This window comes from Gossypium hirsutum, chromosome A04, assembly GCF_007990345.1.
Source record: "Gossypium hirsutum isolate 1008001.06 chromosome A04, Gossypium_hirsutum_v2.1, whole genome shotgun sequence".
Classification (NCBI taxonomy): domain Eukaryota; kingdom Viridiplantae; phylum Streptophyta; class Magnoliopsida; order Malvales; family Malvaceae; genus Gossypium; species Gossypium hirsutum.
This window is the reverse complement of record NC_053427.1, coordinates 74,557,804-74,581,296: the sequence shown is the minus strand read 5'-3', so window position 1 is coordinate 74,581,296 and position 23,493 is coordinate 74,557,804. Positions and strand designations below refer to the sequence as shown.

Here is a 23,493-nt window from a genome sequence, read left to right as displayed (position 1 = left end):
TGGACACCCATTAAAGAACCAAAAGATTCTTGAATTCAAGGATTTATCTTGTGTCACTTGTTCTCAAGGAAAATTGATTATTAGACCATCACCAGCTAAAGTTGGGATTGAATCTCCCGCATTTCTGGAACGTATTCAAGGTTATATATGTGGGCCCATTCATCCACCATGTGGACCATTCAGATATTTTATGGCATTAATAGATGAATCTAGTAGGTGGTCACATATGTCTTTATTATTGACTCGCAACCTGGCATTTGCGAGACTACTCGCTCAAATAATTCGATTAAGAGCACAATTTTTAGATTATGCAATCAAAACTATTCATCTTGATAATGCTGGTGAGTTTACATCCTAAGCTTTTAATGGTTATTGTATGTCAATTGGGATAAAAGTCGAACATCTTGTAGCTCATGTTCGCACACAAAATGGTTTAGCTGAATCATTTATCAAACACCTCCAACTAATATCTCGACCATTTCTTATGAGAACAAAACTCTCTATTACAGCTTAGGGACATGCTATTTTGCATGCAGCAGCACTTGTGCGTTTAAGGCCAACAAGTTATAATAAGTACTCCCCATTACAATTGGCTTTTGGTCAAGAGCCAAATATTTCCCATCTTAGAATTTTTGAATGTGCAGTATATGTTCCAATTGCTCCACCACAACGCAGAATGATGGGTCCTCAAAGGAGGTTGGGAATATATGTTGGTTATGAATCTCCTTATATAATTAAATATGTTGAACCATTAACTGGAGATTTATTTATTGCACGATTTATTGATTGTCATTTTGATGAAACAACATTCCCAACATTAGGGGGAGAGAAAATACAACTGGTAAAAGAAATTACATGGAATGGATCATCATTATCTCAATTATACCCTCTCACAAGTCAATGTTAACAAGAAGTTCAAAAGATCATACATTTGCAAAACATCGCCAATCAACTGCTAGATTCTTTTACTGACCTAAAAAGAATTACAAAATCTCACATACCAACTGGAAATGCTCCAGTAGGAATTGACATCCCAATAGGGCAAATTGTTAGTGCAAAAGAAAGTAATCCACGCCTGAAGCGTGGAAGGCCTGTAATACCTCAAAAATTTTTATAGTAAAATATTATCCGTGATACAATAAAATAAGGAAATAAAGTGACAAAAAAGGAAAATTTTGAGTTATGTCAATATTGGGAAGAATATTATGATATATTAATTCAAGAAAGGACTAAATTGCAAAGATGAGAAAAGTTTTGTTGCACAAAAATAAATACTCAAAATTTAAGGGGTTGAAGTGTAAATATAAAAAAGTTGAAGGACTAATGGTGCAAATATTTTAAAGGTGGAATGATCTAGAAACCAAGAAAAATTGATGAATTAGGACCAAATTGAATAGGTGAAAAATTATGAGGGACTAAATCATAATTTTACCAAATTAAGTGATGACTCAAGGATGGAATTCTAAAAGATCATGAAGGGCAAAATGGTCAATTAATAAGAGAGAGAATTCTAGAATGTAATGATTATGTTGATGATATTTTAAACTAATTAATTAGATAAATGTTATTTTATTAATATTTTTATGAGATATTTATTATTATATTATTATTTATTTAGTATAAAAGGAAGGAAAGATGAAGAATTATCATCATCTTTCCTTTTCCATGCAAACCAACGTAAGAGAAGAAGAAGAAAATAAGTTTTCTTTCTTTACAATTTAGTCCTTCCACCAAAAATTCATTATTTTCACCTAAAAAATTGAAAGAATTTCCATAGCCATCAAGAGAGAAAGATAGCAAGGAGATGATGGGAAGCAAGAATATCAAGTTGGATTTAAGAAATAGAAGTTGGAGGAGAGAGAAAAATCAAGTTAAAGATTGAAGTCAATAAGAAAAGGTAAGAACATCAAGATTTCAATATATTTTTAAGTTTAATATTGTTGAAAAAGTATGGAATTGATGTTGATTTAGAGTTTTCTTATATATGGTCTTATGTTCTTGTCATGTTAGTGAAGAGAAAATAAGAGAAAGTGATGAGAAATAGTGTAGAAAAAGAAAATAAGGGTGTTATAAACATGGTAATTAATATCTTGCACTAAAACAGTTCTGAACAGCAGTAGTAGTCTAACTTTGAAAAATCACAAAAAATTGTATAAATTGAATTATAAGATGAATAAAATATTAAATTAAATATTATTGAGTCTAGTTTCTTATAGAATAAATTATGTAAGCAATGGAATTTTAAATCATGAGATATAATAAATTTTGTAAGACAAGGTCAGAATGATTTCGGGTTCCCCTGTTCTGACTTTGAAAAATAATAAAAAATTGGATAAAAATATTTTTGGGCTCAAATTTATATTTTTAGAATCTTTAATGAGTCTATTTTCAATAGAAATAAACGGGAACATCATTAGAATTCTATACGAGGAGATAATTGATTTTTAGTGAAGAAGGGTCACAACTATCAGATAGCAGAACAGGGGTAACTTTAAAGAATAAACTGTACTTGTTGACTAAACCAAAAATTCTAAAAATTTTATAGTAATAATATATATGAGTCTAGTTTTAGGTAAAATTATAATATATTAATTTGAATTTCTATATCTCCAGATATAAATAATTTAGTGACTATGACATAGATGGACAGCTTGAATATTCATAAAAGTAAATAATAAAGATTATAGATAATGTTACTTACAAATGTTTCATATACATTAAGGATGTGGAATGGAGAGGAGGGGGAGGAAAATATATATGAATATTCAGCTAGCATGGCTAATTTGCATGTTTTAGGCTTAAGGACTAAATTGAATAAAAGTAAAACTTTAGGGGGCAATTTTGTAAAAATGTCAAAATGACCAAATTGAAGGGAATGAATTGTTTTATTATCTAAATTAATAAATTGAATGAAATTTTCAATTTAAGATAGGGTGAAAATTAGGAAAATGGTAAATTACCAAAATGTCCCTGAATCTTGATATTTTTGCAATTTCGCTAAGTAAGTTCGTATAACTTGAATTATATTCTTAAATGCTTGAAATGTATGTTTTTGATATGAATATGATTTGAATGTTCATTGTATGAAAATTGATGAAACATTAACCTATTTGATAAAAAGGGGAAGAAATCTCGGTTGAATGAAAGGAAAATTCGATGGATCTCTGAAAAGGAATTGACGGTAAAAAGGATCTAGCCTGGACGGGTGATCCTATCCTTATATATCCCTCCCGAAGAATACGTGTAAATAGATTTAGCCCAGATGGGTAATCCGAATCAGGGTTTGAATTTAGCCTGGACTGGTAATTCAGATCTAAGCTCATTAGAGTAATTGTCGTTGCAGGGGATTTAGCCTGGACTGGTAATCCCGACAATACTCTATGAGTTTATATTATAGGAGATTTAGCTTGGACTGGTAATCCCACTATAAGGATGAGGTTCGTGGGAGTGTGTTCCCTGATATGAAATGTGTAAGACCATGGTTGAAAGATACCATGGCAACCTGATATGAAATGTGTAAGAAATGTGTAAGACCATGGTTGAAAGATACCATGGCAACGTGATATGAAATGAATAAGACCATGTTTGAAAGATACCATGGCAACATGATGGGAAATGAATAAGACCATGGTTGAAAGATACCATGGTAGCGTGACATGAAATGAATAAGACCATGGTTGAAAGATACCATGGCAACATGACAGAAAATGAGTAAGACCATAGTTGAAAGACACTATGGCATCATGTTAAAGATAAATAAGACTGTGGATGGGAGACGTGATGACATCTATTAAACAATTGATATTCAGGTAATATGTATCAGATGGCGAATGGTTATATGAAATGGTTGTGTGAAATGTTTACAAGAACTGGTCATATGGAAATATATGTACAAAATAGTTGTATAAAATAATTATGAAGATAGATAAACGAAATAAGAATAAGTACATGGAATATAATTTATATTAAGTTTGATATAAACTTTACCGGAATAAATATGCATAAAATATATGGAAATGATGGAGCATGAAATATTGATATAATGAAATGATTGATATATACTTATGAAGAAACGGTAAGAGAATGATATGTTTCATGACATGTACATATGATTATCTTTGATATGTTGATACAAGAAAATTATGTAAGTAAAGACAATTATTAAACTCAAGTGTGACATGTCGAGAAAATAAGTATATCAATGTTGAATTTATATGAAATATGTGCAAGTATACTAACAATGATGTTGTTTGACGCTTAGACAAGTGCCAAGCTATTGATTGAATGGTAACATGTTTAATTATAAGAAGCATTGAAATGGTAAGTACTTAGATAAAAATAAAATTTAAGATTTTGTGAAATTTTTTTTATGATCCCGATTTAATTCTGGTTGGTTTTTAATGTATGTTTGGGGCTTTGAGAGCCCAATAGAGAGACGTTATGATTATTTTCAAAATATGATTAATAAATGACTCAGAATTATCTGAAAATATTCAGTAAACTCCGGAAATGCCTTGTACCTATTCCGGCAATGGATATGGGTAGGGGGTGTTACAAGGCCAATCGATTTCAAAGATAAAAAACCTTGTAAAAGGAAAGGAGCAATTATTCAAGATGATAATATTGTGGAGGCAAGTGCCCAAGAAAAGGCCAAAGATATAACAAATCAAAAAGCCCCAGAAGAGGTTCAGGTGCCTGAAAATGGTGATAACGAAGAAATCTCAATAAGTTATGTTACTTCAGGAAAAAGATGGAACCGAAAAAATATAGTTGTCGACATCAATTTTTCTTATAATGTTGCTATTGAAATAGCAAAAGAAAATGAGGATCCGAAGCCTAAATCTATTGAGGAATGTAGAAATAGAAAAGATTGGCCAAAATGGAAAGACATAATTCAAGCAGAATTAAATTCACTTTCTAAACGTGAGGTTTTTGGACCTATAATCCAAACATCTAAATATGTAAAGCCGGTAGGATATAAATGGATATTTGTGTGAAAACGAAATGATAAAAATGAATTTGTAACATATAAAGAAAGACTTGTAGCACAAGGATTTTCATAAAGGCCCGGCATTGATTATGAAGAGACATATTCTCCTGTGTTGGATGCAATCACGTTTAGATACCTTATTAGTCCAGTACGTGAAAAACTTGACATGCATCTAATGGATGTTACAGCCTATTTGTATGGTACACTTGATAATGAAATTTATATGAAAATCCTATAAGGATTTAAAATCCCTGAAGGATATAGAGTTTCCCGGGAAAATTGCTCAATCAGATTAAAGAAAGTTTATATGGATTAAAACAATCTAGACTTATGTGGTACAATCGTCTTAGTTAATATTTGTTAAAGGAATGTTATAAACACGATCCAATCTGCCCATGTGTTTTTATAAAAAGGTCTGAATCAAAGTTTGTGATAATTGCTATTTATGTTGATGATCTAAATATTGTTGGAACTCCTGAAGAGCTTCAAAATGCAGTAAATTATTTCAAGAAAGAATTTGAAATGAAAGATCTTGGAAAAACAAAGTTTTGTCTTGACCTGCAGATCGAGCATTTAAAAGATAGAATTCACGTCCATCAGCCAACTTACACGAAAAGATCTTAAAGAAATTTTATATGGATAAAGCACATCCATTGAGTACCCCGATGGATGTACGATCGTTAGATGTGAATAAATTTCGTCATTGCGAGAATGATGAAGAGTTTCTTGGTCCTAAAGTACCATGTCTAAATGCCATAGGAGCATTGATGTATCTTGCAAACAACACAAGACCTGATATAGCTTTTGCTGTAAACTTGTTAGTAAAATTTAGTTTTTCTTCAACACGTAGACATTGGAATGGAATTAAACATGTATTTAGATATCTCAGAGGGACCATTGATATGGGGTTCTTTTATTCAAATGATTCAAAATCCCTATTTGTTGGTTATGCCAACGCTAGATATTTATCAGATCCACATAAAGGTCGATCTCAAACGGGATATTTATTTACATGTGGTGGTACTGCCATATCATGGCGTTCGACAAAGCAGACATTAGCTGCTGCCTCTTGAAATCATGCTGAAATAATTGCCATGCATGAAGCAAGCCGAGAGTGTGCTTGGCTAAGGTTATTAACCCAACATATCTAGAAGATATGTAATTTGTTTTTGTAGGAAAATATGCCAACTATCTTATACGAAGATAATGCAGCATGTATAGCTCAATTAAAGGGTGGTTATATCAAAGGTGACAGAACGAAACATATTTCACCAAAATTATTCTTCACTCGTGATCTTGAGAAGAAATGTGACATAGAAGTTCAACAAATTCGTTCTAGTGATAATTTAGCAGATCTTTTTACCAAGGCATTGCCAACTTCAACATTTGAAAGACTACGAAACAAGATTGGAATGCGTCGACTTAAAGATATAATGTAATGTTGCCATTAGAGGGAGTCTAAAACACGTTGTACTCTTTTCCTTTAACCAAGGTTTTGTTAGTTTTTAACGAGGCAACTTGTAATAGGAGATTGTGTACTCTTTTTCCTTCATTAGGTTTTTATCCCACAGGGTTTTTCCTAATAAAGGTTTTAATAAGGCACAGTTTTCTCTAGTGGACATCCAAGGGGGGAGTGTTACAAATAAATGTGAATGTCCATATTCTAACCCCCTCATTTATAAGGTAAAACCTCTCATTCATTATGCAAGTTGTTTAATGTGTTAATGAAGCACTTAAATAAGCTTCACTTATTGTATTGCATTGAATTTCAATTTACTTATAAATAAAACTCTTTCGTAAATGAAAAAAAGATACGAGAAAATTATCTATTTACTTTAAGTATTCTTTTATTTGATTATTTTATAACATTTCTTATTTTCTTTCTAATTTTTAAGTAAAACTTAAACCTTTTCAACAATTCACAAATCAAAAAAGAATTTTAAAATAAATTCGATAAAAAGATTCTTTTTTTTAATCTACATGTTAAATACATTGAATTCGTATTTACATAAAAAAATCTTAAATACATTCAAACTATTTCTAATTTTTTTAAATGACTATAAAAATATTTTAAAAATTACTTATAATGTTAATAAACTAAATTAACTTGGTAAAAAAATTAATCTATTTATATAGTGTATATATAACAACATATCTATTTTATAACAACTACTAAAATTTATAATATATAACAACATTTTATATGGATACAAAAATCTATAATTTATACCAACCTATTTATTTACATCACAATCTCTCTATTAGTCCTCTTACAAGAAAGATTTTAATATTAATTTATAATTAATTGGTTATCCATTTTCACAACTTGTTGCATTTGGTTTTATGATTCTATTTCAGGTAAATTACACCAACAGTCACTCAATCAATTTTGATGTAGCTGACAAAACAGTCACTCTGGTTTCAATTTAGTTACTTAACTTTCGAAAAATAATAAAACAGTTATTTTAACTCTTTTTCGTTACAGACATAACGAAAAAGTGACATGGCATTTAACGGAGGGTTAGTTGTCATTTAAACAGCCTCATGGCCCTAGCTAGGCAGCAGAAAAGAAGAAGAAGAAGAAATGGACATACCCTAACTAACGATGGTTTTGTTCCTCCAAGGTGGAGTCACCACTCAGTTTGTTGCTATCTGTTGAATCTCTATCCATTTTTTCTTGTCTTCTTCTCCTCTCTTTTTCTTTTTTATTCTTAACTCTAGTTGCCGTCGTTCATTGCCTTCTTTGGCCAATCGTCATCACCAAATGGCTCTTCTTTGAGTCTTCTCAAATCTCACTTCAGATTTCCCAATAGACCTTCAAAATCCCAAGATTAATACCTTAAAGCTTCGAACAAGGCTTCAATAGATCTTTGCCGTCCACCGTCTGATCACCATCACAACTTTTCTTCGACCAACCATGACTTGACCACTCGAATCATCGAACTGGTAGCTTGAGTTCTCCAACCCGCAAAACTCGAAATGGGTGTGGGTTTCTTCTCTTTTGATTCTCTTCTTTTTTTAGGCTTTTTTTTACCTCTATCTTTTGATGCAAGCCAATTTGGGATTCTTGTTCTTTTTTTTGCTAGTTTGATTTTGGATGCTTGCTATTTGGTATTTTTGTTTTTGATGATTTTTGTTGTTTTGTCGTCAATTTTGAATTGAAGTTTCATAACATTGCCACAAGCAAGAGGTCCGACCAAACCAATGCTGATGAACGGGCTATGATGAGATCTCCCTTGATGTTAGCCCAAGCAACTATTTTGATGCCAGCCTCAACATTTTCGCAGTTGATTTTCAATTTTCACTACTATGGAAAAAAATCAAGCTTCATGGTAACTAAGAGCTTTTCCAAGTTTCGTCCGCCAAAATTTTTTTCCCAATTTTTTTTCCCATTCTAGGCCCTAATTTTAGGTAAATTTTGGGTAAATTCCATGTCAATTTGCCATGTGAGCTAATTGGATTTCCAACGTGGCAAGTTAACTGGCCATATCAGCTAGTTAACTAGCCACATTAGTGGTTCCATTAAGAGAGTAACGGAAAATGTTAATAAGTGACTGATTTGCCACTTTTTAATAATGTTAGTGACTGTTTTGTTATTTTTCTAAAGTTGAGTGACCGAAATGAAACTTAAGTGATTGTTTTGTCAATTACCTCAAAATTGAGTAACTACTAGTGTAATTTAGAATTCTATTTCATTGCAAAAATGGGAGGATTTTCCCATCATTATAAATTGGATTTGTTTTATTGAGGGTTATTACTCACTTCAATCGGATTAAATATTCTAAATTTAAAGATATAAAATGAGGGAAGAGGGACGGATTTGAAAACGGAGAATCCAACAAAAAGGATGAAATCGCCACTGTCCATGATAATTGCAAACTTTTTCCATTTTTCTTCAACCTCACATATATTAAATTTGGGAGTAAAAATGATCCTCTTTTATGTTTTTGGAATATTTTTGTTTTGTTATAAAAAAGATTTTACATATTTATAATTAAAAAAGACCCTGATTTTGATATTAAAAATTGGGTGGGAGATTTTGTTGTTGGCATTACAAAGGATTCCACGTTCAGATCAACAATATTTATTAAAATCCGACGCAACCAACCAATTCAATTTTAAATAAATTATTTTAAAAAAAATCATTAAATTTGAAGAAGAAAAAAAAAACAATTCAAACAGTTTCAAAAAGATATATCAGCTAATTCCCAGCTCAACCCACGAATCCAGTCCGGTTCCATCTGTTCTATGAGAGAATGAGGGAAAAGGCTAAAAACAAACCAAGCGGAGAATGAATGAAAACTTGAACCAAATTATCATTCACTAACGGCAGAAATGGGAGAATATTACAACATTCAAACAGGATACAATTGAGTAGACCCATGTTAACACCCTAATTCCCTGTTACTCAAAAGAATTAACTGTACAAATAAATATTTTTTTTACACAATGAAAATGGAAATCATCAGCAACAGGAGTTAAAAATAGAGTAATAAATATGGTTAAAACTCTATGGCTGATCCTTGCACTTGAGAAGAGCCATCATCTGTGATCTCGAGGAACCTTGCCTGTTTCGAAGAAAGTCGATGTAAGTTCGGAGTCTATACCGATCTGAGTTTGTAAGGGAAAATGGAGGATTCAGAATGAGAGATGGTGCTTCCACTAGAAGGAAGACCAATAAACGCTCAGCCTTTGAATAAAATAAAGCTGCACTTTCCATATCACCCATGAGCTCATCAACCTGCAAAACACACATGCAGGAAGCATCTCAGCTGATAAGCTTTTTACTTCAACCTTTTATCACCTTTATTCAAGAAATCTTTTATGACATTCATCAACTATGTAATAACTTCATTTTATATTATATAAGATCTTCGCTTGATCCATTCTTCATGCCCACTAACTTAGATGAATGAATATCAAGGTGAGAAGAAAAGACTCACTCCTCCATGTCTTCCCAAGGCAAGGGCGGCTTGAAATATTGTCTCCATTGCATCAGGCATCTCTGTACTTCCTGCAACCATGATGACAACATGCTAATTTAGAATCCTTAAATTAACCAAATCTCAAGTGGCTTACTTTGTTTCCTTTCTCATGAGCAATAATTTTCATATGCATTTAGTTGCTTTCTTATTGTGCGAGCAATTTCAAATTGGAACAACAAATACTAATACAGGGAGTGAGTAATCATTATCAAAGGCTTACCAGGCTCAATAACCTTGGCAAGTTCCTCAGCATGCTCAACTTCCCGGAGAAATTCCCTTTCTATCTCTGAGGATATATCCTCTGGCCCTTCTGGGCTGACAACATTCTTACATTCTTCCGTATCAGATGTTTCATGTTTCCTGCTGGCACCCAATCTGCTTGCCTCTCGGCTTGGACTTCCTTCTGTACCTGATGCAGCCTGGGTGTGGCAAATATGCAACGCTTGCTTCCAAATTGCAAGAATCACAAGCTGGATTGAGAATGCTTCCAGTTGCCTACCTGCCTCAATCTATCAACAAACCATGATAATGTATCATACAAAATAACCTCAATAAACCTTGTGATAGCAAGGAAAATACTAAGAGATCCTAGCTAGCAAGATGTTACAGAAGCAACAGTAATCAACATTGAGAGTGGCATTGAGTCGTGTCATTTATACTATTATACTATTGCAAATATTTAGCATGCAAGCATGGGGAAGAATAAAGGGAACGACTGGACCAAGTATGCTGTCACCCTACTCTGCATAACGCACTGATAACAGGTTTATTATGAACTAACCTTTTCTTGCACTAATTCTGTAATTGTAGATGCACAATGCTGTAATGACTTTATCCTAGTCAAGCAATGAGATGACGGTTGTTCCAGAGCATCTCCAATATCCATGGATCCTTGAGAAGTCCCAGGGGCAGAACTCTGACAGTCCAAGCTTCCTGCATGACAGATTTTGACATTGGAGGGACCAATGATTGGCATGGGGGCAGTTGATGCAGTTTTATTGACAAAGGGAATTAGAGGAGGATTCTCAGATTTGTATGGAATATGATTTGGCTTGGAAGTAACTGAAGAAGATGACACATCCAAGGGAGGTCCAGACACAAGAACATAATCTTGGTCAATCAACTCCAGTGACTCTGCAACTGAGGAAACAATGCAGGAGTGACAGTTAAACCAGACATGTTATTCCAAGGATGAAAATTGCGCAAAGAATGTACACTTAGCAATATAAGTTGGGAACTACATCATAAAAGTATTGGAACATGAGATTGCTGGTACCTCTTGAATGAGTATTCACAGATCTTTGATCCATGGATTTGTGAGGTTCGTGCAGAGTTTCACTTGACACCTTGCAGCTTTCAAGCCTGAAACTAGCATCTTCCAATTTTTGTCTTGCACCACTGTATTTGGATGTAAAGTCTACTCTATTCACAGGACTAGATGTTGCTTCTCTAGCATCTTTTGCATCAGCAGAAAATCCATAAGCAGATTTCATCGAGGACCTCTTTTTCGCAAAGGAAGGGCTACCATCAGGACCACTAGAATCATCATCTAGAAAGAAAGGAAGACAGTCCTCCTGAAAGCTTTCCTCAGTATTCCTCACAGCACCGCTTTCAGAAAGAGGAAAACCAGCTCTTGGAAATCTCTGACTCCTGCATATACCTCAAAGTTTCAGTATTAAGGAACTTAGGATAATGCATATAAAAGAAAGATGATAAAAAAATAATTTCCTCATTTACCTCAAAGATTTGTCAGGTTGGCCCTCAGAAAGAAATGGGTGGTTGAAGAACTCTTCAAATGTTAAACGTTCCACTGCATATACAAGGATAAAGAGAACAGCGAGAATGAGGCCAAGAATATAAATACTTGCTCAGCACTAAAAATACATTGATAGCATTGCTGAATAAACAAGACTCTGACGGCTCTCCTTGCTCATTGTCTTAACACATACGCTAAAGCTTTATCTTCGCATCATCTGCATGGTCTAGCACGAAGAGACTACTTCTTTACATCACAATGATTCTTGTAAGCTCATTTAACAAATAGTTGGTTGAAGTCGTTTGTGATTATAACATCAGTGTAAGTGAAAAGGGAGAAGAATGGGTAATTACAAACTAAAGAATTCAGATTGAGGTTGAATTCTAGGAATTATTCTTTCAGACACCTCTAGATTTGGAAATCCTCATCATCCTAGAATAAAGTATCGTCTAACAGTAAAATGGTTGTTTTGGTCTCTAATATGTTAGCAAACAATTCAATTGTATATTGGAAGTTTGTAATTTAATCTACATTTGTGGAATACCTGGGTTACGTCGCAGCAATTTTTGACATAAATCTTTGCAATCAGCTGTCAAATAATCATTTTCCACAGGGAAATGCAACTCAGTTGATTTCAAAATGTTCTGGAGTAACTGCAAACACCAGATATATTTATGTTTATAAAGAGATTAATGAAATTGCAAAGGCGCCAAAATAATCACCGGTCAACTCAGGTGATCAATTGCAAGCCTAAAGTTAGAACAATTCAAGAACCCTAGGAGATAATTTGAGACAAACAAAAAAGTTAAAAGTTCATTTAACTTGTATTTGATTGTTTCCAGTGAATGGAGTTTTCCCAGTAACAAGCTGAAACAAAATAGCACCAACACTCCAAAGATCTGCCTGCGTATTAAGGTCAAGTTAGAAGGCAGTAATTTCAGGCATGAAGCAGACGAGCAAGAGGAATCGTGTCTTGTGTGGGAAATAACCATCACCTTTGCATCATACTTCTGCAGCTGCATTATCTCTGGAGCCATGTAAAGAGGTGAACCACATAATGTTTCAGCAAGCCCCCTAGGTTGCAGAGATCTGACAAAACAGAATTGTAGGTTCTAACTATTGAATATGGGCGAAAAAAGTCATTTGAAAAGCATATGTGCATAGCACAGTTAGTACTGAAGGTATATATTTTTCATCTTCTTTCCCTCTGTCCATAATTAAGGTCTATATAAACAAATGACCTTTATTCTAATTGCAAAATACACAAATGGGTCGCAAATGCAAAAAATTTCCATTATGACAAACAAGAAAAATATAATAGAAATAATAATGAAGAACTTCCTTGACTAATATCAGCAATTAAAAACCAATTATGCTGGACCATTGCAGCCATAATTCTTTCAGCTATTAATTCCAAAGAATATCCAGAAGCTTCAGTCTCCATTCTTCACAGTGTCAAGCAGCAATATACAAAGTGCTTATGCCCTAAGAGAATACCTTATATTTCTTAATTTGAGAATTGAAACCAGTCTCAAACAATTTACAGCTGAGCACATAATACAAACTATTAAAGAAGATGGGTAGTCTCAACATGTAATCTTAACAACCAAAAGAATTGCTAGCAACGCATCACAAAACCCAAATCAAACAGCCAAGGATGAGGCCCTTGACTAGAAAGACGGAAGTGTACTTTTTACTCACTGGGATTCCTTAATAATAAATAAATAAATAAAGGGGAAGAGAGAAAGGGAATAAGAAAAACACCCTATAAGTGGGTGGATCAATGTGATAGTTTACCTTGCAAATCCAAAGTCTGCAATCTTTAAAACTGCATTGCTGTCATTTGTTGAGAGAAGAAGATTCTGTTCAAAAAGCAACATTATAAAGAAAATATCCAAAGAAAACCTTACAGCATGGACAAGACTGACATATAAATAAATGTCTTTCAACAAAATGAACCTGCTTTTAAATGCAAATTTACCAACATATAGAACTTCATCAAATTCAATAATACTGATCCAAAAGCAAACCCAATTAAGAGGGAAAATAGGAGACATCCCTTACATCTTAGTCCTATTTGATTACAATTACAGAAAGAAAATAATACGAATTTTTAGTAGGCATGCTTTTTTACTCATAAACATAAGTAGCGAAAAAGTTAGATCAAAATTCGAACTTGAACTAAACAGAACAAACTGAACCTGAGGCTTTAGATCCCGATGTATAAGATTATTGTCACGGAGAACTAGGAGGCCCGCCGCTGCAAGAAGATGGTTACTGGAGTCTTGAGTGACTGAAATTCAATGGATAAAGAAAAGCACCAATGGTTTGCTGCATACCTAGCTGTTGCATGAAATGCTTTGCAGTTGCCTCAGGGACACTTCCATAGCGTGTAACATACATAGAAAGATCACCCCCCTTGCAGTACTCCAATACAAGATGTATCTTTCCAGGAACCTAAAGATATGCATCCAAACCAAAATTAAGATATGAGTAAGATATATGCTATAAGATTACTCAAATAACAAGCGGAAGTAAAAATTTTCTGACATGTACATCAGCATTATCTCAGAATAACTTTGGTTCCATATCAAAGTATAACATGAGTGACATTTTCCAGAAGACCTCAACTTAACCAATCGATAGAGCAAAATTGCAACTATGAAAATCATTAAACCACTCCATGCAGTCCATGGAATGAAGGGTAACAGCATTAAATGCTGCAGAAGGAAGACAAAAGATTTAGATATACACAAAAACAGCCCCGACCTGGCGAGCTTCACAAACATTTACATGAAATTAGCTTTTTAATTTAGTTTTTCTAGAGCACTGCCGAATTAGCAAGTTTTCCAATGTTACACAAATGCTTCTGACATAGTATTAATGGCTATAGATCAAAGAGAAACCAAATTTAAATTTGAATTCAATTTTTGGTCTTTTAAATCGAGAAGTCTCAACGAAATAGAGATTAACACAGACAAAATAGACAGACTCAAAGTTCTACTCTTAATTAATTAATTCTCTACTTCTTCCTTTGCTTTCTCAGCATCCAAACAACTCCTGAAAACTAAACAGAAATATTTGTTAAAAAAAAACGAACCTCAATAATATCATGCAGTCGAATAATATTAGGATGATTAATTCTCTTCAAGATAAAGATCTCTGACATCAAACTATCCTGCAACTTCTTATTCAATCGACTCGTTACGATCTCCTTTATCGCCACTTCCGTTCCATGAACTCGATGCCTCGCATGCCAGACAATCGAGAAGGAACCCGACCCGATTTGCCGGCCCACTAAATAGTCCCCTACCACTCTTCCCCTCCCTGTTGGTTGAGCCATTACAGACGAAGCTGGAGAAAAAGAAAACAAAAAAGAAAACCCTAGGATCCAAAGCCGGAATATGAAGCTTAAATATTAAAGAGTATCCGTTAGAGGTATTTGGATAGTTTAGAAGATTCGACCCGTATTTTAAAAGGATTTCTGATTGGCCATGTGAGGATAATATGGTGAGCAAGAAAAGGGAAAGGTAAGAGAGGAGAGAGGAGAGAGGAGAGAGGAGAGAGGAGGGTGAGGTTATTATTTTACTTTTTTTTAATGGAGATTTGGAGTTTAATTACTATTATATGCTCAATTATTGAGATCTTAATTAATTGTGATTAGGGATTAGGCTTTGGTGATTTTGATTGCTTCTGTAAGACCACAAGCTTAAAGCGTAGAGAATTAGGAATGTGAGAAAGAACCGATTTGTTTTTCTTCTACTTATAAATATCTCCTTATTATTTATTAAAATTAAAAAAAAAAAGTGACATACATGCTTCACCTAGAAAGTAATAAAATAAGAGGCTATGTAGAATTAAAAACCTAATTATAAAAGGATAATAATCTAAACTTTTATGGTTGAATTTTCGTTTTTATCATAACTTTCTATTTTTTCAATTCTGATAAAGAAACTGAATTAAGTTGGAAATAGAATGAAAGAAGTTAATTAGTATGGTTTATTTATGGATACTTCTATTTTTGCTACTTGTTTTCAACTTATAATTATCGATTAAAGGAAGCCAAACATATTCATTATAAAAATGTCTTGATTTTGATACTAGCGTATAGGTATTCATATTTCATAGGTTATCAATTTCATACCTAATTGCATAAGCCATTCTAACTCATTAATATTTGCAAATAGTTATTACAAATTCATTTACACATGCTCTCTTTTTTTTAATATATATTTAGTAATTATATGTTTACTATCAATTATTTTATATTAATTCTAAAGATAAACAATTTACCATATTTTTTATATTTACTTTATAAATATAATTTATAATAAAATTCATATTATAAATTTGAAAATGGGTCAAGTCGAGTAGGACTCCAGCTTCAATATTCAAAGCTTGAGTTTGTCACATATTTTAAGCGGCTAATTTTTTTCACAAGCCCATTTTCCAAAGTTAATATTTTTGTCCAAACGTTCCAAATTTCAAGCTTAGACAATGACCTTTAAAATTTTTATTTGATAATAAATTTTAATATTTTAACCTAATCAAATTTTCTAAAATTTTAGAGGTTTTTCCTCTAGATGGCAATCTAGCATGGCCTTTCTCCTAAAGCTAATCTCTAAGCTTCTGGCATCCCGACGTTTTACCTTTTTTCTTTAGTTCTACATAGTAATGTTATGTTCGGGTTTCCCCTGACATCTAATGAACGAGCCAGGGGTTCTAATCCTCCAAATCATAGGGGTCCCTTAAGAAATTCTATCATTATAAATGATGGTGGTTCCTATCTCCCAAGAATCAGTACTTCCTTCGGGATGCCACTGTATAAATGTCCTATCACTTAGAAAGATATGGTAAACCATCTGGCAGCCCGTGGTATCCGTTCCCCAACTATGCATATCAATTTAATATCGTGACAGAGGAGATACACTATAGTAATAAAATAAGGGCTTCATCCTACCCGTATATTTTTTAGAAGTTGGCTTCTATCTCTCATTATATCCCTTTTTTGGCGATGTGCTTAAAGAGTATAAGTGTAGCAAAGCAATTATTTGGTTTTTCCTGGTGGACTTTTATGGCATATTTCCTATAATGTAAAAGCTGCAACAAGCCACCCCTTCTTACCGTATTCCAATGCTTTTATCGGTTGAAGGTTTTGACACAAAGGCTTCCAACAAGCATGGTTAACTTCAGCATTCGCTAGAGCTACGAACCTATTCATAAAAATTGGCCTCTAGAATTTCATTTAGATTATAGTAAATTTATTTTGGTGAAAAATAGATTCCCCAACAGTTTTAACTTTCCGACAAGGTGGTTTGTTCCTACCAAATCTACTTGCCACCAATCTCAGTCTTTAGACATTGATATCGATGTAGAATAAATTAATAGGTTGAGTCTAAGGTAGATTTTGGAGTTAAGAAGACTCCTTACCCTCATAAATGTATTTTGCTATTGCTTAGAGGGAAGGAGCCCAAACGATTACCGTGCATCCAATCGTTATCTCGACGTAGACCCCAACATAGTTCAATCTATCGAAGAGGAGTGGCCGTTTGGGGCTAATAGCGAGTTAGTTTAGGTTCTTGTAGGAAAACGGAGGAAGCCCATTTATTTCTTCAATATTGTGTGCAATATTCCACCCTGCTGCTGGTTTACCTCTACTCTAGGGTTCAGGGGTGAGTCTTCGGGTAGGAACTTAACTGAAAATGTTACTGACCTTGCTGTTCCCCTTGCAGGTCCTACTCATTTCTTGGCCCTAACACCCTTGTTCCATCTAAGAGTCATGGATACTGAGACCCTATTTGAAAATGCACAATAAACTATGTATGTGGTTTCTTTGAGCAGGTAATAGTAGCCATAAAAGGTCAAGAGCTGAAAGGGGGTCCTCTAGTGCCGCGGAGAGCAATGACATTAGGTCGCCCCATTATCGACCTAATGATCGCATACACGTAAAGCAAATGATTTGATAAAACAAATTTAAAGTGCAGTTTTAATGCAAGTGTACAGGTCAGTTGTAATATTTATATTTCTGATGGAATACAAAATATTCCAAAGGGTCAAACCCAAATGAGATAGTGATTGAGTGATAAATAGCGTACACTATAGAGTCTAAACTACTAGTATGATTTTATAGTACGAAAAATCATAACAAGAGAGTTTTGTAAGAAAATTAAATATGCTAATCTAATAACCAAATTGTAAATAGTACAAAACTATGAGATTAACCAATAAATGACTAACGGTGATCGGCTGATTTCGATGTGGTTCGTCGATCTTCAAATGAGGGACTTAAATTGCTTAAATTACTAAGTAGTTCAATTTAAATTACTAAGTGGCTCAATTTTATCTTTCGATCTCAATTTTATCAACTTAGACAAATTAATTCGATTTATCTCTCGATCTCACCGATTAAACCTGGACTAATGAATTGGTGCACAAAAAGATTACCTCTCGACCTCACTTGTCTAATATTCCATTAGGGGCACCAATTCCTAAGTTTTTAGGTCTATTCGATTTAATCCAATTTATTACGATTTAGTTTCTTGTCTAAAAAACTAACTTACCCACATCTCCATCAACCAACCCTTTTTAAGGTTTAACTACTCATGCTAAAAATAAAGCTAATGGACATGGAAATGAAAAGCAAAGAAGCCATTAAAGTAAAGCTTAAGAAAAATATAAGAGTTTGGACTTTTATACAAGAAAACTTAAAGTACATAAAACTAAAGGCATTCAATAATAAAATCTAAAGTAATAAACATAAAATGAACAAACTTTAGCCTATTTAAAGTAAAAGAAACTGAAATACATTAAACTAAAACTAGAAATGTCATACAACCAAGGTACAAGGATTGAAAATACAAATAAACCTAAGCTACAATAATAATTAACTTAACTAACACTAAGAACACTAAAAATAAGAAGAAAATGCAAAAAAGAAAAAAAAAACTCTAAAACTAATAAAGGAGAAGAGAAAATAAAAACCCTAGAAAAGTTGCAGGAAAACTAAAAGAAAACTTAATGAAACTAAAGTTAAAACTAAACTAATGTGTGTCTCCTCTCTCCTTAGCCAAATTGTCTATTTTAGACTGATTGCTGATGAAATGTCATTGCTAAAATTACCTCTACATAAGCTTTGTATGATTGGTGTATCGGGCGGACAAAGACTACCATTTTTTTCCAACTTTGTCCCCTTACGATATCGGTATCGTGATACCCAAATAGAGGATATCGTGATACCCTAGTCAGTTTTGAACTTGGGGGTCTTTTTTGAGGATGGATATCGTGATACCCAAAGTGGATAACACGATACCACTAAATGGTGGTCTCCAATCTTCAAGCCTTATAATACCCCGAAAATTTTTACAGTAAAATATTATCCGTGATATAGTAAAATAAGGAAATAAAGTGACAAAAAGGGAATTTTTGAGTGATGTCAATATTGAGAAGTATATTATGATATATTAATTCAAGAAAGGACTAAATTGCAAAGATGAGAAAAGTCTTGTTGCACAAGGGTAAATACTCAAAATTTAAGGGGTTGAAGTGATATAAAAAAGTTGAAGGACTAATGGTGAAAATATTTTAAGGGTGGAATGATATAGAAACCAAGAAAAATTGATGAATTAGGACCAAATTGAATAGGTAAAAAAATTATGAGGGACTAAATCGCAATTTTACCAAATTAAGTGATGACTCAAGGATGGAATTCTAAAAGATCATGAAGGGCAAAATGGTCAATTAGTAAGAGAGAGAATTCTAGAATGTAATGATTATGTTGATGATATTTTAAATTAATTAATTAGATAAATATTATTTTATTAACATTTTATGAGATGTTTATTATTATTATATTATTATTTATTTAGTATAAAAGGAAGGAAAGATAAAGAATTATCAACACATTTCCTTTCCCATGCAAACTAACGTAAGATAAGAAGAAGAAAAGAAGTTTTCTTTTTTTACAATTTAGTCCTTCTACCAAAAATTTATTATTTTCACCTAAAAATTGAAAGAATTTCCATAGCCATCAAGAGAGAAAGATAGCAAGGAGATGATGGGGAGCAAGAATATCAAGTTGGATTCAAGAAATCGAAGCTGGAGGAGAGAGAAAAATCAAGTTAAAGATTGAAGTCAATAAGAAAAGGTAAGTACATCAAGATTTCAATATGTTTTTAAGTTTGTTATTATTGATAAAACATGGAAATAATGTTATAGTAGAGTTTTCTTACATAAGGTCCTATGTTCTTGATATGTTAGTGAAGAAAAAAATAAGAGAAAGTGATGAGAAATGGTGTAGAAAAAGAAAATAAGGATGTTATAACATGGTAATTAATATCTTGTACTAAAACAGTTTTGGACAGCAGCAGTAGTCTAACTTTGAAAAATCATCAAAAATTGTAGAAATCTAATTATAGGATGAATAAAATATGAAATTAAATATTATTAAGTCTAGTTTGTTATATAAGAAATTATGTAAGCAATGGAATTCTAAATCATGAGATATGATGAATTTTGTGAGACAAGGTCAGAATGATTTCGGGTTCCCCTGTTCTAAATTTGTAAAATCATAAAAAAATTGGATAAAAATAATTATGGGATTAAATTTATATGTTTAGAATCCTGAATGAGTCTATTTTAAATAGAAACAAATATGAACATCATTCGAATTCTGTACAAGGAGATAATCAATTTTAAGTGAAGAAGGGTCACAACTGTCAGACAGCAGAATAGGGGTAACTTTAAAGAATAAACTGTACTTATTGACTAAACCAAAAATTCTGAAAATTTTATGGTAATAATATATATGAGTCTAGATTCAGGGAAAATTATCAGATATTAATTTGGAGTTCTATAGATCCAGATATAAATAATTTAGTGACTATGATCCAGATAGACAGCTTGAATATTCATAAAAGTAAATAATAAAAATTATGGATAATGTTACTTACAAGTGCGTTATCTACATTAAGGATGTGGAATGAAGAGGAGGAGAAGGAAAAACATATATGAATATTCATTAAGCATGGCTAATTTGCATATTTTAGGCTTAGGGACTAAATTGAATAAAAGTAAAACTTTATGGGTAATTTTGTAAAAATGTCAGAAATGACCAAATTGCATGAAATGGATTATTTTATTATTTAAATTACAAAATTGAATGAAATTATTAATTTAGTTCAAGATCAGGGGGAAAACATGTTTTAGGGATTAAATTGAAAAGTGTTGAAATTATGGAAAATTCTGATATTTAATAGAATTCATGGACTGTTATCAATATATATGAGAATAATAGCTGGAAATAAGGATTAAATTGTAAGAATTTTATTTTCCTGACCCTAAGGACGAAATCGTCATTAATTAAAAGTTTAGGGGCAAAATGGTAATTTTGCCTAGAGTATTAATTAAATGCATTAGAAGATGAAATGAATGAAAATGATGATCAAATTTATTTATAAAGATCCGGACGACTCAAATATGAGGCTTGATCGTGGAAAAGAAAAGATATCGGATTAATGAAATTATAAACACAAACAAGCAATGAGGTAAGTTTGTGTAACTTGAATTGTATTTTAAATACTTGAAATATGTGGTTATGTGATGAAAATATGATTTGAATGTTCAATTCATGATATTTGATGAAATATTGATAATACTCGATATAAATTGAAAATAAATCCCAGTTGAATGAAAGGAAAATTCGATGGATCTCTGAAAAGGAATTGACGGTAAAAAGGATCTAGCCCGGACGGGTGATCCTATTCTAATATAGCCCTCTCGAAGAATACGTGTAAAATGGATTTAGCCCGGACGGGTAATCCGAATTAGGGTCTGAATTTAGCCTGGACTGGTAATTCAGATTCATGCTCATTAGAGTAATTGTCGTTGCAGGGGATTTAGCCTGGACTGGTAATCCCGACAATACTCTATGAGTTTATATTACAAGGGATTTAGCCTGGACTGGTCATCCCACTGTAAGGATGAGGTTCGCGGGAGTGTGCTCTCTGATATGAAATGTGTAAGACCATGGTTGAAAGATACCATGACAACCTGTGTGTAAGACCATGGTTGAAAGATACCATGGCAACCTGATATGAAATGTGTAAGACCATGGTTGAAAGATACCATGTCAACCTGATATGAAATGTGTAAGACCATGGTTGAAAGATACCATGGCAACCTGATATGAGATGTGTAAGACCATGGTTGAAAGATAACATGGCAATGTGACATGAAAAGAATAAGACCATGGTTGAAAGATACCATGGCAACATGACAGAAAATGAGTAAGACCATAGTTGAAAGACACTATGGCATCATGTCAAAGATAAATAAGACCGTGGATGGGAGACGCTCTAACATCTGTTGAACAATTGATATTCAGGTAATATGTATCAGATGACGAATGGTTATATGAAATAATTATGAAGATAGATAAACGAAATAAGTATAAGTACATGGAATATAATTTATGTTAAGTTTGATATAAGCTATTACCGAAATAAATATACATAAAATATATGGAAATGATGGAGCATGAAATATTGATATAATGAAATGAATGATATATGTTTATGAAGAAACGGTAAGAGCATGATATGTTTCATGACATGTACATATATGATTATCTTTGATATGTTGATACAAGGAAATTATGTAAGTTGAGACTATTATTAAACTCAAGTGCGATATGTCGAGAAAATAGATATATCACTGTTGAATTTATATGAGATATGTGCAAGTATACTAACAATATTGCTGTTTGATGCTTATACAAGTGTCAAACTGTTGATTGAATGGTAATATATTTATTTATATGATGCATTGAATCAGTAAGTATTTAATTTTTTTTAGTGATCTGTAAATGGTAGTAATGCTCCGAAACCCTATTCTGGCAGCAAATACGGGTTAGAGGTGTTACAAGCCTCTTGGAGGTATCGTGATTCCAAGGTTTGGATATCGTGATACCCTTTCCTTTAGTGTCATTTTCACTCATTTTCAACATCCAACACGTCTATATACCACTCAACCACATGTTAGGGCCCCCAATGTCACTATTGGCCAAATTGAGTTACAAAAATAAGTAAAAATGAGACATTTACACTTATTAACTTAAAATCTAAAAAATATGAAAAAGACGCTACTTTGCTTGAGAATAAACTCCTTAAGTATACTAGAAAAGCATAATTTTCCATATCAAATTATGGTAGATCACCTAGAAAGCAGTCGTTCTTTCCAGAAGGTGTATCCTATATTCCTTTATACCCAATACAATATTCCCTTTATTCGTTTCTCCAGTACGTTCTTTATCTCCACCTCCGGTTCCTTTTGAATCTGAAGTTGAGTTTGTCAATGTTGCAGACCCACTTATTATCAACCTAGCTTTCCACACATCTCCTATTGGTGCCATTACTTATACTCCCCCTTCTGGGGTGGTCCAAACCTTCTTCCCCTGGCAAAATCATCTCCATGTAAGCCAATATCCCATTTCTCCTTTTGTTGTCCAGCAACGTTAGGACCAAGAGTTGTCTCCAGAAGCCTACCCTTCCTCTCTTTCTTTTGGCTTTAGTAAGCCTACTCTTGCAAGTCAGTGGGTTCATGTTCTATGTTATCAGTAGAGAGTGGCCTCACGAACTGGGCTTTTTTGCAAGCTTATGCTGAAACTGAAGCTAGGCAGGCCGAGTCAGAATGGGCCCATCTCTCTAGTGAACAATCTCTTGCCCGGCCTCTCTAATTACATAAGGCTTCTATCTAGCAGATAGTTG

General features: G+C 33.0%; 1 protein-coding gene across 1 annotated transcript; it reads right to left on the bottom strand.

The window, feature by feature from the left end:
- Positions 1 to 9,282: 9,282 nt before the first annotated feature.
- LOC107958739 (serine/threonine-protein kinase ATG1c) lies at positions 9,283 to 15,326 on the bottom strand. Its single transcript, XM_016894588.2, has 13 exons — positions 14,832 to 15,326; positions 14,071 to 14,188; positions 13,933 to 13,991; positions 13,529 to 13,593; positions 12,727 to 12,820; positions 12,554 to 12,634; positions 12,276 to 12,384; positions 11,713 to 11,785; positions 11,252 to 11,625; positions 10,757 to 11,115; positions 10,196 to 10,484; positions 9,934 to 10,004; positions 9,283 to 9,731 (listed from the first exon to the last, which is right to left on the bottom strand). Exons 1-13 carry the CDS (start codon positions 15,072 to 15,074, stop codon positions 9,501 to 9,503), a joined length of 2,166 nt encoding a protein of 721 aa, XP_016750077.2. The 5' UTR covers positions 15,075 to 15,326; the 3' UTR covers positions 9,283 to 9,500.
- Between the last annotated feature and the right edge of the window lie 8,167 nt (positions 15,327 to 23,493).

Coding starts and splice junctions, on each gene's coding strand:
- LOC107958739 (XM_016894588.2), bottom strand. CDS start 15,074: ATGGCTCAACCAACAGGGAGGGGAAGAGTGGTAGGGGACTATTTAGTG. Junction 13,594..13,932: donor ATCGGGATCTAAAGCCTCAG/GTTCAGTTTGTT, acceptor CTTTTTGAACAG/AATCTTCTTCTCTCAACAAA. Junction 11,626..11,712: donor CAACCTGACAAATCTTTGAG/GTAAATGAGGAA, acceptor AGGTATATGCAG/GAGTCAGAGATTTCCAAGAG.